General features: G+C 41.9%; 2 protein-coding genes across 31 annotated transcripts in view; one reads left to right on the forward strand and one right to left on the reverse strand.

The window, feature by feature from the left end:
• LOC114669713 (stonustoxin subunit alpha-like) overlaps nt 1-15,666 on the reverse strand; it is a 99,996-nt gene extending 84,330 nt beyond the window's left edge. For 2 of the 3 annotated variants that reach the window (XM_051925785.1, XM_051925783.1), the window contains exons 1-2: nt 1,967-2,678; nt 41-147 (exon numbers count right to left, since the gene is read on the reverse strand). In XM_051925785.1, coding sequence (XP_051781745.1) covers nt 41-147; nt 1,967-2,076 — 217 coding nt within the window. In that variant the 5' untranslated portion in view covers nt 2,077-2,678. Of the gene's footprint in view, nt 1-40; nt 148-1,966; nt 2,679-15,511 lie in introns of those variants that run through there. The other variant, XM_051925784.1, reaches the window with a different exon arrangement.
• LOC114644948 (uncharacterized) overlaps nt 1-20,374 on the forward strand; it is a 427,949-nt gene that overhangs the window by 217,169 nt on the left and 190,406 nt on the right. The window lies entirely within an intron of this gene.

Below are 20,374 nucleotides of genomic sequence, written 5' to 3' on the forward strand. Positions count from 1 at the left end.
GTTTGAGAGAGCAAACATGAAAAATTGAATTTGCTCTTACCTGGAATGAGTGAATCAGTGCGACAGTCATAGAGCATCCCCACCTGGAAAGGTCGGCCAAGGGCGGCCATCTCCAAAGGTGAGCTATCTTGAGATGACAATCCTTTCCTGTGAAATTAAGTACATAAATGATGTAAATTCAGCTGTTTATTACAATTGTAAGAGTTCTCTCCATTTTTTCATCTTTTTTTAGTCAAATACAGGACTGCAGGGAGGAAGAAAAGAACATCTTAGCAGGATTAGCTGAAAGGCAGGAATCAGTGCTGGTGGGGGTGCCAGTCTATCACAGAGTGCCACCTAATTCACTCATTCTGGTCAGATTGGATTTACCAATGAACTGGTATTATAGGTGGTCCGGGCCACTGCATTATGATATTGACTTTGTCGCCATATGTGCAGAGCTGTCAAATTCTCCACAAATCTCTGTCGTTTTTTTCTTTAAGGACTCTGATCTTCATCTTCATCCTACCTTTGGCTTACTGTTGCCACACAAGATCCTGGCTTTGATAACCCTGATATTATATGAAGCAGATTCAATAAATGACTGGATGGAATACTAGTACTTTAAAAACATAAATCAGGCAATTTTGAGCAGGACTTAGAAACATTTTGTTTAATTCTGACATACAGCTGATTAGGACTTCTGCCAATCTGATCAGGAGACCCCGCTATATATACAATGCCTATAACAAGTTTTCACATTTTATTTTTTACTAGCCATGTGCGCCCAACTACGTTGCGCGTGTTAAAGTTGTCTGTGAAGGGCTCCCTGTCGTATGCCAGTCGTGAACTGGGCCCTTTGTCGCACAGCATTATGATTTTTTATAAGGGAAACAAAATTACAAAACAAAACCCTTGGACATTGATTCGATAGGAACGGCCTACTCGGAATCACTGTCCGAATAGTAATTATGTGGTGGTGTAGGAGCATTTCTGCTTCTCTCCGTTCACAGTCCGTCTCGTTTTCAAGACGCTGTCGTTTCCTCTCATGATCACTTCTCAACCTTTCTCCAATCTCGCAGGTTGCTTTTTGGCAATCCAAAGAGTAAGGCAATATACACAGAGCAATGGTTATAAAAGAGGGACACATAGGTATCCAGGCTCTTTAAAGCATAAATAGGGATCACTTCACTGACATGTGAGCAAGCCACGTTACAACTGTGAGACACGCAGCACTCACCAGCTACAACGTAACAATAATAATTTCCGGAACGTGCTGTTATGTTGTCATTCATTTTACCCACTGTCTTTCTTTCATTCATATGTCACGTAGGCATGTACCTTTTATCTTCGGCAATCTCATTCTCTAACCAGGCCTCAGGAGCTAACCAGCGTAACACTGTCCTCCACCCCTTTCGTTATTCCGGCACATTGTTGACATCCGTGAGTAACAACAACGTACTAAACTGGAAGATGGTCTACGCATGCATGGAATTCACGGACAAACAAAGATCAAGATCCAAATGAAGATTATATATAAAGATATAACATTGAATCCCAGTGGATATAATTTTGTTTCTTTGACCACAAAAAGTGAGTCTTCAATGCCAAAGTGAAATCAGATCTCGTCAAAGTGGTCTAATTTAATTTCAACTATAAAACTCTAAATAACACTAATCTGCAAATAAATAAATAAATAAAAAAAATATGCTTCAGTTAGAAATTTTAGACATTCTTTAAACATTTGAGGACTCTGGATCCAAATCACAATTGCTCTGTCACATCCAATTTCAGAGAGATGAAGGTTTAAAAAAAAAGGAAAAAAACACCCACTATTTTAAAGAAAGTTTTGCAAGAGATATTTCCAGGGAAGCTGACCTCCCTGTGCGGCAATGTCGGGTGGTCTTCATGTTTGCCTGCTCCCATTCCATGTGATTTCTTCAAGTCAAAGGTATACAAACACCGACCTCAAATCCTTGCTACTCACCACGTAATCACCGCTATCCCACTTGAAACGGCCGAACGAGTCATGTGAGCGTTCAGAAATCGTCTCGACGAATGTATCACCAATGATGGCCACCACCTTGAAGACATCATTTTTAAAACACTGTGAAAGAAATCTATTTTGTATTCCCTTTATTGTGTTGTAATGAAATTTATTTTATCTTTTAATGTTTTTTGTGGAATAAACATTTGAAATGTTGTACTTGTTTTTGGCTCACCCTGTATATTCAGACTTGAAATATTAATAAATTTCATTTCAAATTGTTTTAAATATAATTATTACTTACAAAATGAAGTCATTTGGAAATGGTTTCTCCTATTATAATCCTCTGATTGTGTTTCATGGTGGAATCTTCTTCTTGCTTTTCAACATTTTTCCCTTTTATGTGGGGTCAATGTGCCTGATCAGCCAGTCCTGCACAGCTTGGTCCTGCACCTCCTCCCCTTCAGAATCTTTTCCTTCAGATCTTCTTCTCCGTTATCCATCCCCATCCACTTTGGCCTCCCTCACTTCCACTTGCCTGTATTTCCATTCCCATCACTCTTCTGCCCACATATCCCTTATCTCTCCTCATCCCATGTCCACACCACTTAAACCTCCTTTCCTGTACTTTCTTAGACATCTCTCCCTCTTTTGTTGAACCTCTGATTGTCTCATCTCTTATTGTGTCATTTCTTTGTAACTATGCACGTCTATCTACTGTGAAAGATAGAGGCACTGTCGTCCCCTTGAACCCTCAGATCAGACGTCAGACACCAGATAAAAATCCAATTATTATTTATTTTATAATAATAATGTGCACCAAGCACCCTTCTCTCCACAATACTCATAAATAATCACCAATACACACTACAATAATTAATCCTCCACTCCCAGACGCGTTGCCACTCTTCCGCCCAGCTCAGCTCACCCGTCTGGGGTTTCCCAGAGTCCTTTATAGTCCCTAACCCGGAAGTGGTTCCATCCCAACAGTCCATAAGTCCTCATCACTTCCGGGTCAGATTAAAAGTCCTTTTCTTCAACCCAGAAGCACGTCGTTCCTTCCGGTCATGTGATCATGACGCACTTCCGGGTTATAGGGCATGTAGCCTTCCATAAGCTTCCCTACAGAGGCTCCTGGTGGTCCCCATGGTATCCAGCAGGGTTGTTATAACAACTACAATGTCCATAATGCGCTGCTGGAATTTGGAGACCTTCCATGTTGCTGGGAGACCTCCACCTGGCGGCCTGGAGGTATGGACCGGAATATTTGGCCGGCCATCCCTCACACTACACATTCTCATTCATGCCATTTTCTAAATTTTTAACTCTGCTTCTAATTCTTCATCTTCGGCTACCACTAATCTTAGATATTTAAATGTATCCTCTCTTTTCAATAATTCCCTCTGCAGGTTGACTTCTGAATCCCGTATACCATTGAACCACGGATAGTCTGTCTTCTTCCTAGTTATCTTCAACCCTCAGTGTTCCAAAGCTCTTCTCCATTCTTCCAACTTTCTCTCCACTTTCTCTTTTCAGATGCTACACAACACATTGTCTTTAATCTTAGGAGTCCACACATCCATATTCAGATCAATGAAGTAAGGACTTATAGAAGATCCCTGGTGCAGACCACCTCTAATTGGAATCTTGTCTGTTACCCAGCACTGCTTTTAACCCGAGTCCTCACTCCCTCAGAAATATCCTGGACATCCTCATATATTTCTCTGGTCCTCCTTCCTATCTCATGCTTCTTCAGACTTCTTGACATGACACTGTATCGTAAATCTTCTCCAAATCAATAAATTCCAAATGCAAACCTTTCTGCTTTTCTTGATTACTTCTCTATGAGTTGTCTCAATGCAAAGACTGCAGCAGTTGTTCCTCTACCTGTCATAAAATCAAACTGCCCCTCTCCAAGCCTTCTCTGTATAACCCTTTCCCAATTTTTCATTGTGTGTGACATCAGCTTTACAGTTTCACAATTTTTAATATCTTCCATCTCCATATAATTGGGTACAATCACACTGTTCCTCCACTCCTCTGGTATTCTCTCCTATTCATTAATCTTCTGGATTAGATTCCATAAATCATAGCTAACATTAAGAACAAGGAAGACTGCCATTTTGCACCTCAAAGTATACTTCAAATAGTATTCTCAATATGGAAAATAATTTTTCTGTTAAAAATGAATGTTTTTTAACTAAATCTGATAGCTTGTGGTAACAGTTTGTGGTAGAAAAATTATACTTTCAGTAATCGATTTAGCACACCTAAATCTATAAAATACAGTTTTTTTGTGTTTGCTGGATTTTTGTGTATACCAGTATAGTTGATCAAACCCTTCAAGTTAGTATTGAGTCTCCGCACCTTTGGTATGAGCTGTAAACTTGGATCTCAGTAGACAGATCTCTTTAAGTTTTGCACACTGCCATTTTTCCTCTTTCTTCTCGATCTCTGTCAGGTGTCATGGTGGTTGTGAGTGAACAGACTTTGTCAAGTCCAGCCACAAATTCTCAGGTGGATTGAGATCTGAACTCTGACTTAGCCACTCCGAGACATTCACATTGTTGTCATTCCTCTGTAACTTTGGCTTGTTGTCTTCTCTCAAGGTGTAGGATTTTTTCAAAATGTGCTTTGCTGCCTTCATTTTCTCCCTCACAAGCCTTCCAGGTCCTGCTGCAGACAAGCATCTCCACAGCCTGATGCTGCCACCTTAATGCTTCTCAGTGGAAATGATACATTTGTGATAATGTGGAGTGTAACACAGCATTTAGTCTGATGGCCAAAAATATTCAATTCTGGGCTCTTCTGACTATGGATCCTTCTTCCAGCTGCCTTCAGAGTCTCCCACGTGCCTCCTGTTTGTTGTTTTTCTTCTTTGTTAATTAAAACAATGGCTTTGTCTTTGCTACTCTCCTATAAAGGTGAAGCTGATAAAGCTCCTCGGCACAGTCGGTGCTTGCGCTGTCTCTCCAACATCATTCACTGTAACTCATTCAGAGTTCTCAGAGGTCTGTTGATGGCCTCTCTCACTCCTTATGTTGTCAAAAAAGCCAAAATAATCCACTGGGTTTAAGTGTTGTATAACAATAAAATGTGAAAAGGTGTGTAGGTCCCTTCTACTGGTCGATAAAACATAATAATATCAAGACTACTGCAGTGCCTCCACACGGCCCACAATAGTAAACTGGCTTCCTTGAAGCCTCAGGCTAAACTGCAATTGATTGCAGGCAGACCAGGCTTGGCAGTCAGCTGTGTCCAGGAAAAAGAAAACTACTCTGAATCTAAACAGCGAGGCTGGCAGATACCACTAAGCCGCTGCCTTGTAGCTTTTGACTTTTTAGTTAAAGGCGAGGCCCACCACCGAGAACTGTGGCTAGTGTCAGGAAGAGCAGCTGGTTAATAAAAAGCTTGCCAAAACAAAATAAATGGACATTTGACTATTTTACAACAAACAAGACTGGGGGCTATGTCAATACAGAGCGACCCCACATGAATGTGTGAAGGTTTTAAAGGACAGAAGAAGAAGAAAATAGTTTTAATGTAACTTCAGAGGCATTATAATGTTCACAGTGAAGAATGGAATGGAAACCCAAATCAGTGGACTTGCGATACAACCTCGATTTCCTACACTTTTCCAAACACTGTGAGCCAACACAATGCCAGGATTTTACCCAAAACCTGCCAGTTGAGACACAGCCAGGCCAATAGGCCTCAGCACTGGAGAAGAATCTGCAAAGTGCTGATAAAGAAATGCTGTCTGTTCACACCAACATCCCATCGTCTGCACAGGCTCCATTAAGTTGTGTTTTACAGATTGCTGCACCCCTTCTGATGGTCTGAAGATACCTGAGGAACTTCTCCTCCCCTCATTTTTATTCAACGGATGTTAAAACATTTGAACATTGGAAAAATGTTGACGAGAGCTGGCCATTCAGCTCAACAAAGTTCACCAGTCCTATTCACTTAATTCTTCCAAAATAACATAAAGTTGAATTTTGAAAGTCCCTAAAGTCTATTACACTACTTGGTCACTTATTCCACATCTCTGTAAAGAAACACTTCCTAATGTTTGTGCAAAATGTACCCTTAACTAGTTTCCAACATTGTTCCCATATTCTTGATGAACTCATTTGAAAGTCACAGACTTGATCCATAATTTTAAACACTTTAATCATGTCTCCAATTAATCTTCTTTTGCTTAAATTGAAAAGGCTCCGCTCTTTTAATCTTTCCTCATAACTCATCCCCGAGCCTGGCCATTCATCTTTGGACTTTTTCCAGCACTGCTATGTCCTTTTTATAGACTAGAGACCAAAACTGCGCACAGGACTCCAGATGAGATCTCACCAGTGTGTTATAAAGGTTGAGCAGAACCTCCTGTGACTTGTACTCCACACATCAAGGCGCTATATAACCTGACATTCTGTTAGCCTTCTTAATGGCTTCTAAACACTGTCTTTATGAGTGCAAAAATGTGTAAAACAAACTGTAAAAAGTGCAAGTGCAAATGTGTAATGATTCAGTAAATTCCAGGTTATCTGCCAATGCATTTATCTTGCTATCATCAGCAAACTTAACCAGCTTTTTACTTATATTATTGTTCTTTATTGTGAGGCCTTTGTCAGAATGCCTCAAATCTCATAGACTTACCACTGTTTATAAGGTATTGTACTTTATAACTTCTCCCCACCTTCCCTTCTACATCTTTAACCTCAGGCAATTAGAGTAAAAGACAAAGTGTATAGTTAAAAATCAAACCATTGCTGTTTTTACTAGTGATATAAAATTCCCAAGAAGACTCACAGTTTTGACAGCATTAACAGCCTCTGGAGAAATGTATCAGGTCATGGAGAAAATGTCAAGCAACAAAAACAGAGCAATTGTTTCAACGGTCGATGACCAGATTGGGCAGAGATGTCTTATTACTCAAAGTTCAATGATGGATATTAATTTATGCATAATGCAAGACTCTGTGCTCTCTTTTACAACTTTTGAGATGTTTTGATATTCATATTACTTGTGTCATGAAAGGCTGTTTTCTAATGTATATCCATCCATCCATCCATTGTCTCCCGCTTATCCGAGGTCGGGTCGCGGGGGCAGCAGCTTGAGCAGAGATGCCCAGACTTCCCTCTCCCCGGCCACTTCTTCTAGCTCTTCCGGGAGAATCCCAAGGCGTTCCCAGGCCAGTCGAGAGACATAGTCCCTCCAGCGTGTCCTGGGTCTTCCCCGGGGCCTCCTCCCGGTTAGACGTGCCCGGAACACCTCACCAGGGAGGCGTCCAGGAGGCATCCTGATCAGATGCCCGAGCCACCTCATCTGACTCCTCTCGATGCGGAGGAGCAGCGGCTCTACTCTGAGCCCTTCCCGGATGACTGAGCTTTTCACCCTATCTTTAAGGGAAAGCCCAGACACCCTGCGGAGGAAACTCATTTCAGCCGCTTGTATTCGCGATCTCGTTCTTTCGGTCACTACCCATAGCTCATGACCATAGGTGAGGGTAGGAACATAGATCGACTGGTAAATTGAGAGCTTCGCCTTGCGGCTCAGCTCCTTTTTCACCACGACAGACCGATGCAGCGCCCGCATTACTGCGGATGCCGCACCGATCCGCCTGTCGATCTCACGCTCCATTCTTCCCTCACTCGTGAACAAGACCCCGAGATACTTGAACTCCTCCACTTGGGGCAGGATCTCGCTACCAACCCTGAGAGGGCACTCCACCCTTTTCCGGCTGAGGACCATGGTCTCGGATTTGGAGGTGCTGATTCTCATCCCAGCCGCTTCACACTCGGCTGCGAACCGATCCAGAGAGAGCTGAAGATCACGGCCTGATGAAGCAAACAGGACAACATCATCTGCAAAAAGCAGTGACCCAATCCTGAGCCCACCAAACCGGACCCTCTCAACGCCCTGGCTGCGCCTAGAAATTCTGTCCATAACTTTTATGGACAGAATCGGTGACAAAGGGCAGCCCTGGCGGAGTCCAACTCTCACTGGAAACGGGTTCGACTTACTGCCGGCAATGCGGACCAAGCTCTGGCACCGATCGTACAGGGACTGAACAGCCCTTATCAGGGGGGCCGGTACCCCATACTCTCGGAGTACCCCCCCACAGGATTCCCCGAGGGACACGGTCGAATGCCTTTTCCAAGTCCACAAAACACATGTAGACTGGTTGGGCAAACTCCCATACACCCTCCAGGACCCTGCTAAGGGTATAGAGCTGGTCCACTGTTCCGCGACCAGGACGAAAACCACACTGTTCCTCCTGAATCCGAGGCTCGACTATCCGACGGACCCTCCTCTCCAGGACCCCTGAATAGACTTTTCCAGGGAGGCTGAGGAGTGTGATCCCTCTGTAGTTGGAACACACCCTCCGATCCCCTTTCTTAAAGAGGGGGACCACCACCCCGGTCTGCCAATCCAGAGGCACTGTCCCTGATGTCCATGCGATGTTGCAGAGGCGTGTCAGCCAAGACAGTCCTACAACATCCAGAGCCTTGAGGAACTCCGGGCGTATCTCATCCACCCCTGGGGCCCTGCCACCAAGGAGTTTTTTGACCACCTCGGTGACCTCAGTCCCAGAGATGGGGGAGCCCACCTCTGAGTCCCCAGGCTCTGCTTCCTCATTGGAAGGCATGTTAATGGGATTGAGGAGGTCTTCGAAGTATTCCCCCCACCGACCCACAACGTCCCGAGTCGAGGTCAGCAGCGCACCATCCCCACCATATACAGTGTTGACACTGCACTGCTTCCCCTTGCTGAGACGCCGGATGGTGGACCAGAATCTCCTCGAAGCCATCCGAAAGTCGTTCTCCATGGCCTCCCCAAACTCCTCCCACGCCCGAGTTTTTGCCTCAGCAACCACCAAAGCCGCATTCCGCTTGGCCTGCCGGTACCTATCAGCTGCCTCCGGGGTCCCACAGGACAAAAGGGTCCTGTAGGACTCCTTCTTCAGCTTGACGGCATCCTTCACCGCCGGTGTCCACCAACGGGTTCGGGGATTGCCGCCACGACAGGCACCGACCACCTTACGGCCACAGCTCCGGTCAGCTGCCTCAACAATAGAGGCACGGAACATGGCCCATTCGGACTCAATGTCCCCCACCTCCCTCGGGATGTGGTCGAAGTTCTGCCGGAGGTGGGAGTTGAAGCTACTTCTGACAGGGGGCTTTGCCAGACGTTCCCAGCAGACCCTCACAACACGTTTGGGCCTACCACGCCTGACCGGCATCCTCCCCCACCATCGAAGCCAACTCACCACCAGGTGGTGATCAGTTGACAGCTCCGCCCCTCTCTTCACCCGAGTGTCCAAGACATGTGGCCGCAAGTCCGACGACACGAGCACAAAGTCGATCATCGAACTGAGGCCTAGGGTGTCCTGGTGCCAAGTGCACATATGAACACCCCTATGCTTGAACATGGTGTTCGTTATGGACAATCCGTGACGAGCACAGAAGTCCAATAACAAAACACTGCTCGGGTTCAGATTGGGGGGGCCATTCCTCCCAATCACGCCCTTCCAGGTCTCACTGTCATTGCCCACGTGAGCATTGAAGTATAGCTTGGTTCAATGGTAACATGTATGTAAGACAAAGATGTCCATGGTAGCACAATGATCAGTTTCTGCGTAACATAAATAATACTTTAGCTGAAGTACTGCACATGCAGACACCTACTTCCATTTACAGGTCATTTTGACAGAGGAAAAAACCAAATTGGTGTTAAAATGTATGCGTGCAGGGAAGCATCCCGTGATATTTAAATGAAATCTGCCAAGATGGGTGAAAGTTAAGGGTTGTGGTTTGCACCACATAGCTGACTGCCTTAGTGTCCCCTGATTATCCACTATGAAATATTGAAGGCAATTACAGAATACAACAACATAATCCGTCTTGAGTGGTGGTGTTATATTTCTCTAGAATTATAAATAACAATGCTAGTAATCCCAGGGTCTTATTTTCTACAATTGATCGTCTGCTAAACCCGGGTCACTCAATGGAATCCCTCCAAAAAACTTCCAGTGAAACTTCTGAGTCTTTTTCTGTATTTTTGAATAAAAAAAATTAATGATATTAGAAATAATATAGTACATCTCCCAAATACTGATCCTCTTAAACCCTGGTACTCCATTTTAAACAAATTAAATTCTTTCACCAGGATAGATTTACTTGATTTATATAAAATAATTTCTCAACTGAGACCCTCCACCTGCGTCCTTGACCCAATACCAAGTTTTTTCAAAGAAGTATCCAGCGTGCTAATTGATAGTATTCTTAACATAGTACAATTATCATTAGATATGGTGGTCGTGCTACTCTGCCTTAAGACTGCTGTAGTTAAACCCCTCAAGAAAAATAATCTTGACTCCTCTGCTTTTAAAAATTTAAGACCTATTTCTACCCTGTCTTTCTTAAGTAAAATCGAGAGAAGGCAGTCATTATGAAGCTAAATGATCACCTCAATAAACATGCTATTCTTGATAAGTTTCAGTCAGGTTTTAGAACAAATCACAGTACAGAAACTGCACTCGTTAAAGTAGTAAATGACTTGCGGGTAAATGCAGACAGAGGCCGTTTATTTGTTCTCATCCTCTTAGACCTGAGTGCCGCATTTGATACCATTAATACACAATATTCTTAGAAATTGCCTTAGTCAATGGGTGGGTCTCTCTGGTAGGGTCTTAAATTGTTCTGAGTCCTACCTGACAGGTAGGAAATTCTTTGTTAGTTGTGGTAATTAAACTTCAAAGACCCCTGATATTCTATATGGTGTTCCACAAGGCGGGCGGCACGGTGGCGCAGTGGGTAGCGCTGCTGCCTCGCAGTTGAGAGACCTGGGGTGTCAGAAAGTCCTTTGTCAGGTTGAACTGCGACCTCTAATGGCAGAATATTAAAAATCACTTGTGGAACTTTTCCTACATATTTCCGGGTGAAAGTTCAGGCTTCACACGTCTTTCACGTTCCTTTGTTTGCTTGCTGCACGTTGTGGGAATAGTTTGTCCTTTTCTCTTATCACTTGAGCCATTAATGCTGTGTGTCCTTGCGGAAAAGTAAATTTATCATAGATAATTTGTTATAAAGAGCTTCAAATGTTTGTTAAACTTACACGTTCAGAGTGTTAAAATGTGTATTTGTACGTAACGTTGTAACTTAGTGTATGTATTTAATTTGTTTACAGACCACAGCAACAGGAATTAAAGTACTTTCAGAGTTCAGATTGTGCTTGAAATTAATCTTTACCTCGATATTGGAAAGGGGAGTTTACAAACAAAGTTGTATCAACGTGGAGTTAATAACGGCACCTCCCGTGACCAGACATCTGATTGTGTCTACGGTCGTTTGGACTTTATCTCACCCGCATCTATTACACCAGCCTGTCATATCGAGACCAGCTCTCATTTTTATGGGGACCTGGGTTTGCTTCCCGGGTCCTCCCTGCGTGGAGTTTGCATGTTCTCCCCGTGTCTGCATGGGTTTCCTCCGGGCGCTCCGGTTTCCTCCCACAGTCCAAAGACATGCAGGTTAGGTGGATTGGCGATTCTAAATTGGTCCTAGTGTATGCTTGGTGTGTGGGTGTGTTTGTGCGTGTCCTGCGGTGGGTTGGCACCCTGCCCGGGATTGGTTCCTGCCTTGTGCCCTGTGTTGGCTGGGATTGGCAGACCCCCGTGACCCTGTGTTCGGATTCAGCGGGTTGGGAAATGGATGAATGGATGTTCCACAAGCCTCTTTCCTGGGTCCGTTGCTCTTTTCGATTTACATGCTTCCGTCAGGTCAGATTATCTTGGGGCATAACGTGAGCTACCACAGCTATGCTGATGACACACAACTGTATTTATCAGTAGCGCCTGATGACCCCGACTCTCTTGATTCACTGACACAATGTCCTGCTTGTGTTTCTGAGTGGATGAGTAGTAATTTTCTCAAACTAAATAAAGAGAAAACAGAAATTGTTATTGATTGGTAATAATGGATATAATGAAGTTATTAGAAATAAACTTGATGCATTAGGTTTAAAAGTCAAGATGGAGGTAAAGAATTTAGGGATAATTATTGACTCTGATCTGAATTTTAAATCACATATTAATTAGATTACTAGGACCTCATTTTTTCACTTAAGGAATAGAGAAAAGGTTAGACCTCTTATAACATTGCAAGATGCTGAGAAATGAGTTCACACTTTTGTTTTAAATCAGCTAGATTACTGTAACGCACTCCTCTCAAGACTACCCAAAAAGACGTGAATCGATTGCAACGAGTGCAGAATGGAGCTGCTAGTATCTTAACTAGGAAAAGAAAATCTGAGCACATCACACCAGTCTGAGTGTCACTACACTGGTTACCTGTGTCATTCAGAATTGAATTTAAAATACTGCTTATAGTTAACAAAGCCTTCAATAATCTTCTCCGTCTTATATTTCAGAATGTCTTTCACCTTACACTCCGAATCGTAACCTTAGATCTTCAAATGACGGTCTGCTTAGAATTCCAAGAGCTAAACTTAAAAGAAGTGGAGAGGCGGCCTTCTGCTCTTATGCACCTAAAATCTGGACTAGCTGATTGATAGAAATTCACCAGGCAGATACGGTGGAGCACTTTAAAAAACTGCTAAAACACATTATTTTAACATGACTTTCTCATAGCTTAATTTTAGTTTAATCCTGATACACTGTATATGCATTTAATTATTATTATCATTCATGGTGGCTCTGAAATTAGAAGAAGTTAATGATGACGGTCATGTGGACTTCTGGCCTTTAATCCATCAATGGAGAGACATCACGGTGCTTTGATCAGGTGATGGTGGCGCAGATCGCCACCACAGAAAACCAGAAAAAGAACAGAAGAGAAAGTAGGGGTTTGGAGCCACCATGAATAATAATGAAAATTAATTGAATATACAGAGCATCAGGATTTAACTAAGATGAAGCTATGAGAAAGCCATGTTAAAATAATGTGTTTTCAGCAGTGTTTTAAAGTGCTGCACTGTATTAGCCTGGCGAATTCCTATTGGCAAGCTATTCCAGATTTGAGGTGCATAACAGCAGAAGGCCGCCCGCCTCACCACTTCTTTTAAGTTTAGCTCTTGGTATTCTAAGTAGACACTCATTTGAAGATCTAAGGTTACGATTTGGAGTGTAAGGTGTAAGACATTCTGAAATATAAGATGGAGCAGATTATTTAATGCTTTGTAAACCATAAGCAGTATTTTATAGTCAATTCTAAATGACACAGGTAACCAGTGTAGTGATGCTCAGACTGGTGTGATGTGCTTGGATTTTCGTTCCCGAGTTAAGATTCTAGCAGCTCCATTCTGCACTTGTTGCAATTGACTGATGTCTTTTTTTGGGTGGTACTGAGAGGAGTGCGTTACAGTAATCTAGTCGACTGAAAACAAAAGCGTGAACTAATTTTTCAGCATCTTGTAATGTTATAAGAGGTCTAACTTTTGCTATATTTCTTAAGTGAAAAAATGCAGTCCTAGTAATCTGATTAATATGTGATTTAAAATTCAGGACAGACTGAATAGTTACCCCTAAATTCTTTACCTCTGTCTTGACTTTTAATCCAAATGCATCAAGTTTATTTCTAATAACCTCATTATATCCATTATTGCCAATCAATAGTACTAGGGTGTTGTACTGTGTTAGCCATTATGATTATAATTATGATTACAAGAGTATATCTTGCCTGAAGAAGGGGCCTGAGTTGCCTCGAAAGCTTGCATAATGTAATCTTTTTAGTTAGCCAATAAAATGTGTCATTTTGCTTGCCAATCAATAAAATTTCTGTTTTCTCTTTATTTAGTTTGAGAAAATTACTACTCATCCATTCAGAAACACAAGAAGGACATTGTGTCAGTGACTCAAGAGTGTCAGGGTCGTCAGGTGCTATTGAGTAGTATGATTACAGTATTTTGCCACTGAGGACAAGCACCACACTGTGCTTGGAATGTGTCTCAGATTGGCCAATTAGAGCAGCCATTGTTACATTTTCTTCTCCTGCACCTCTCTGTAAGTTGAAGTTCCTAACTGGCAGACCCCCCGATTATCTGTTACTTCTTTTATTAACTGTGAGTTTATCAAGGCCGTATTGCAAAAACACAAACAGCTCAGCCAACTCTCTTCTTTCAATTGATTCATTCTGCTGTGGTGCAAAATTTTCAATGGGCAAGACTCTCTCATTTAAATCTTTAATGTCTTCTGCCAGCTCATCAATGTGTTAGCAAAGCCATATCACAAAAGAGGGTCAAGCTGGTAAGCAGACTTATCACCACACAATACTGTTGACATTGCAAGAGCCGCTGAACAAACAAAATTCTTGAAAGCTGTGCCTCTTTTGTTTTTTCTAAAGTCATTCAAGTTAAACAGGTTTTAAGTTGCCACGGGCAAGAAATTCTTATAAAATGGATAAAAGGTCAACATCAATACTGCAGCAAGCAGAGAAATTCACTCTACAGAAAAAAAATTTGACATTTTTGCTTTTTGACTTACTTTTTCAATAAGTGTTTGCTCTTTACCTGAATTTTATTTTCATCTTTTTCTTCATCATGCCATTACAGTCAATGTATTAGGTTTTTTGACTTTATGGTAATTTTTAATTTTCTGTTGATTATTTTTTTTGTGGTTTGACATGAGACACTTTTCCATATTGATTATGGAGTACACGCAAAAAGTTTGTTTTGAGAAAAAGCAGGAATGTAAATTTAAAGAAACCAATGTCAGACCACTATCTACAAGATGGAAGAATAAATCTGTTATTACAGTGCCTTGAGAAAGGATTCATACTCCTGTTTTGTCACATTGTAATCTGGAATTTAAACAGCTTTTAATTTTGTTTTTTTTGTAATGGACTTAACAATATAGTCCAAATTGATAAAGTGGCATGAAAATAAAACACCTTGTACATGTAAAAAAAAAACAAGTAAAAACCTAAAAGTTGCCAATGCATTGTGAGACTTCTGCACTCTTTTGAGACACTCCCTAATGGGACGACACACATAATTGTGACTGCCACATCTGTTGAGGGCTGCATGTCCGTCTTAGTGCAACAGAAACAACTACAAACTGACCGCTGCCGCGTGCAATAAGTGCCTGTCGCCTGATAGGTGATGGAGGGAACATTATAACATGGCCACTGCCCTGGCCCTGACCCTGCCTGTTTGCTGCGTCTGTGTGTAGTAGAATGGTAGATTGAGCTACAATTAATAACCTTGCTATTCCTGTTTCATGTGAAATAAAACGGGTTTTGCTAAGTTACTGAGACTCAGCCTCATCTTTGGGGAGCAAGACACTGACTCACAAGTCAACAACATATACCTATAAAAGGTACTGATTCAGGTTAACTTAAATAAAGGTGATACTGATACAAGAAATTTTATTCAGCCTAGAATATATTTGCTTCCAAATGATATCCTAAACAAATAACAAATAGAGCATCATTATATCATAAGTAATATTGTTGTATTTAATTCAATCCTCATTTTTGTAACATAAACAGAAGCTCGAGATGATAAAGAAATCAAATGCATTTCTCTTACTTGCTCAGAAATCCCCCCATTGTTACTCCCAGCACTGCAAGGTGTTTCAGGCTCTGCACAGCTGATGTACTTCTGGCTGTTTAAAGCTGGTCTGCCAACAGGTGTAGCTTGCACGTCTTCTTTAGACACGTGATTTCCAGGAAACTATTTGAATTTAAATTACAGTTAGGTCCATAAATATTTGGACAGAGGCAACTTGTTTCTAATTTTGGTTCTGTACATTACCACAATGAATTTTAAATGAAACAACTCTGATGTAGTTGAAGTGCAGACTTTCAGCTTTAATTCAGTGGGGCAACTAAAGTATTTTTTGAACACAATCCCTTCATTTCAGGGGCCCAAAAGTAATGGGACAAATTAAATAACTGGAAATCAAATGTTCATTTCTAATACTTGGTTGAAAACCCTTTGCTGGCAATGACAGCCTGAAGTCCTAAACTCCTGGACATCACCAGATGCTGGGTTTCCTCCTTTTTAATGCTCTGCCAGGCCTTTACTGCAGCGGCTTTCAGTTGCTGTTTGTTTGTGGGCCTTTCTGTCTGAAGTTTAGTCTTCAACAAGTGAAATGCCTGCTCAGTTGGGTTAAGATCAGGTGACTGACTTGGCCATTCAAGAATTTTCCGCTTCTTTGCTTTAATAAACTCCTGGGTTGCTTTAGCTGTATGTTTTGGGTCATTGTCCATCTGTATCATGAATCAATTTGATTGCATTTAGCTGGATTTGAGCAGACAGTATGTCTCTGAACACCTCAGAATTAATTCGGCTGCTTCTGTCCTGTGTCACATCATCAATAAACATAAGTGTCCCAGTGCCACTGGCAGCCATCACACTGCCTCCCTCCACCGTGTTTTACAGATGATGTGCTATGCTTTGGATAATGAGCTGTTCCACGCCTTCTCCATACTTTTTTCTTGTCATCATTCTGGTAGAAGTTGATCTTGGTTTCATCTGTCCAAAGAATGTTTTTCCAGAACTGTGCTGGCTTTTTTAGATATTCTTTAGCAAAGTCCAATCTCGCCTTTCTATTCTTGAGGCTTATGAGTGGCTTGCACCTTGCAGTGCACCCTCTGTATTTACTTTCATGCAGTCTTCTCTTTATGGTAGACTTGGATATCGATACGCCTATCCCCTGGAGAGTGTTGTTCACTTGGTTGGCTGTTGTGAAGGGGTTTCTCTTCACCATGGAAATGATTCTGCGATCATCCACCACTGCTGTCTTCCGTGGACGTCCAGGTCTTTTTGCGTTGCTGAGTTCACCAGTGCTTGCTTTCTTTCTCAGGATGTACCAAACTGTAGATTTTACCACTCGTAATATTGTAGCAATTTCTCAGATGTGTTTTTTCTGTTTTCGCAGCTTAAGGATGGCTTCTTTCACCTGCATGGAGAGCTCCTTTGACCGCATGTTGTCTGTTCACAGCAAAATCTTCCACATGCAAGCACCACACCTCAAATCAACTCCAGGCCTTTTATCTGCTTAATTGATAATGACATAACGATGGACTTGAACACACCTGCCCATGAAATAGCCTTTGAGTCAATTGTCCAATTACTTTTGAGCCCCTGAAATGAAGGGATTGTGTTCAAAAAATGCTTTAGTTGCCTCACATTTTTATGCAATCGTTTTGTTCACCCCACTGAATTAAAGCTGAAAGTCTGCACTTCAACTGCATCTGAGTCGTTTCATTTAAAATTCATTGTGGTAATGTACAGAACCAAAATTAGAACAAAGTTGTCTCTGTCCAAATATGTATGGACATAACTGTAGCTATTTGCTTGAAGGAAAAGAAAATCTTTCCTGATCTTTTGATATTTTTATTGTAAATGGCCTTTTACAAATCCTAATAACATAGCATAGTATACATTTATTTTACTAAGACAGTAAAATTAGATTTGATACAGGAGTCAGCCAAGACACCATCCTATTCACTTCTAAACAAATCCAAAAACTCAAATACAAGGAGACAAATTCAAATTAGCCTGACAGCAACATCTGTACAACATGGAATGCCATAAAGAACCTTCACCTAAACCAGTGGTTCTCAAACTGTGGGGTGTGACCCCCTGGTGGGGGGAATTAACAAAAAGGGGGGGCGCGAAGATGTGAAAAAAAAAAACAAGAATCGAAAAATATGAAAAATACATCTATTGAAACCAAAACAAATTAACTTAAACTACATTCTGATACTAGAAAAATAAATATAGAGTTAGATAAATGTCGCTAAAAGTTAAGTAGGTATAATAAAATATGCATCTATGATATATCCTCTTTAATAAAATCCCTGTGTGCGTCCAATGTCCGTGTGTGTGTCTTCTGGTGACGTGCGCATGCGCGGGGCACAGTGCGCTGCTTCAAAGGCCGCCTGACGCGTCACACAAGACAGAGAGGGCGGGACCTATAAAATATCGCGCAGCAGATCCAATCGGATTTCGGTAAATGAGGTAAGACCTTAAACAGAAAACACGAAAAATCCAATCGGGTACTGAAATGTGGAGACCAGCTTCCCCATTGTTGTGCAAGTGTTCACTCTGAAGATGTCAGATTTGCGATTAAGAAAGCTTGGCTCGGTAAAGTGTAAAGTAAAAGTAGATTTATTTTCGCGCACATTACATCAGTTGGTGGGGAGAATCTGCTGATTGCCCACTGTTGTGACAGAAAATTAAACGCATATTATGGACAGCAAAGCCAGTATTACTGTCAGAGAAAATTACAGGCATTTTACGGAAAAAATTTTATGAGGTAAAAGGTCCCTTGCCATTTAATATAGACTGTGCCTACTAATGTTTATGGACTACTGTTCTAGCACCCGTTATTGTAACGGGCTTCATGTCTAGTCATTAAATAAAAAAGAACAAATTGGTATTAGTGGGCTCCTTTCAAAAAAACGTTAGGGGGCGCAATTAAAACTGTTATGAAAACTCGAGTCGCAAATCCTTAAAGGTTGAGAAACGCTGAACTAAACTGACCTAAACAAAAAAGGGGGCACGAATGTTGCCATATGTGGTGTAATTTTGCTATTCGTAGGGAAATTTTAAACTTGTAGCTGTGTATCGGCAGCAAAAAATATAGGAATACATTTTCTTAGGGTTTCAAAAAAACGTTGGGGGGGGGCGCAATTAAAACTGTTATGAAAACTCGGGTCACAAATACTTAAATATTGAAAAACACTGCTCTAGGTGTCACTGTCAAACAGGCCATTGGGTGGAGCTCATTGTTATATTGACAAAGTGAGGTTAGCACAATGTCCGGTATGCACGAATCAGCTGATATGACATGATACGGTGTTGTATATCTCATTTTAAAAAAGTGCACAATTCATATGAGCATAGAGCCCGAAGCATGGCTGGTCAGAGGCCTGTCCAAGCTCCTGTAATGACACAGTGGCTCATAGTGGAGAGTGGAACAGTTGAACAAGTTCTGTTTTGCTGATGTCAGGTCAGGGGTCTGAGGTGGAGTAGAGGAATCACAGGACAACAGATTTGCCACTGCATTTTCTCGGCCAGGGTGAACTATAATGTGAAGTTATACCAGCTGTAAATCCTAAGGGGCTTGTGTCTAGTACCTGATATTGACCAAAGGGCTATAAGTGCCTGTGGGTCAGTACGTAACTTGAATGCTCACCCAAAAAGAAACATGTGCAGCCATTCACAAGTAAAGACACTACTTAGAGTTTCACACTTACCCACAAAATACATCTGTACTGCTGGACTTATAGCCCACAAGGTGAAGGCAATGGGTTGTTCAGTACCATTCTGTAGGTGGGAGAACACCTCACTGGAATCATCCCACATAACAAAGGTTGGGTTACAGATGTCAAAGTGAGGAAAGACAAGTGGAGACATGAACCGTACCTTCAAGAAATGGACAACTTCTGAGCAGGTGGGAGTCCAGGACCAAGGAATGTTCTTCCTCGGTAGGTGACATAATTGGGATTTGGTGGTGGAGTATTGTGGCAGAAATCATAGATAGATAGATAGATAGATAGATAGATAGATAGATAGATAGATAGATAGATAGATAGATAGATAGATAGATAGATAGATAGATAGATAGATAGATAGATAGATAGATAGATAGATAGATAGATAGATAGATAGATAGATAGATAGATAGATAGATAGATAGATAGATAGATAGAAGGCAGTCATTCCAAGAAGTGAGGTCTCCCAGGCTGCATTCGTGGGCTCGAGGATGCGCTTGATTGCTTCCTCATGGGATTGGAATGGAGAGAGGCCATTGACAGGCAGACAAAACCATACAAAGTCAATGGAAGGCACTGAGAATGCACATTTGTCGCTATTCAGTGTGAGGTTACGAGTAGCTAATACTTTGTGAACCCTTTGGAAGCATCCATCATGAGCAGCTGAAGTTGGTTCTTGCATAAGAATGTCATCAGACAGATGACTAGCCCTGGAATTCTTGCAAAGTTAGTAGACATTGCCTTCTTAAAACAGCTGGGGGACAGAGCTAAGTATGCCAAATTGTACTCAGTGGTATAATGAGGCACCCGATTATGGGTGAGACAGGCAGTCAAATCTCTGCTTTCAGGGTAAAGGGGAATCTGCAGGTGCCACTGGTAGAAGTCCAATCTGGGAAATACTTTAGAGCCATTGAACTGGGTGGTGAGCCCCTCAGTGGTTGACTGGGAGTATTTAGCTGGTATTAATCCTTTGCTTACAGCCCAGAGGTCAATACACAGATGGAAGCCCCCATCTTTTTCTTTCCATTTTTTGTCACTGTCACTAAGTTAGAGATTCACAGCAAGGCATTAACTGGACCAATGAACTCCATATCAAACATTTTGCACAGTTTAGAAGCCACTCCATTTTGGAGAGCCAGGGAAACCCAATGGAGAAGTTGGTTGA

This window comes from Erpetoichthys calabaricus, chromosome 4 (assembly GCF_900747795.2).
Source record: "Erpetoichthys calabaricus chromosome 4, fErpCal1.3, whole genome shotgun sequence".
NCBI lineage: Eukaryota > Metazoa > Chordata > Cladistia > Polypteriformes > Polypteridae > Erpetoichthys > Erpetoichthys calabaricus.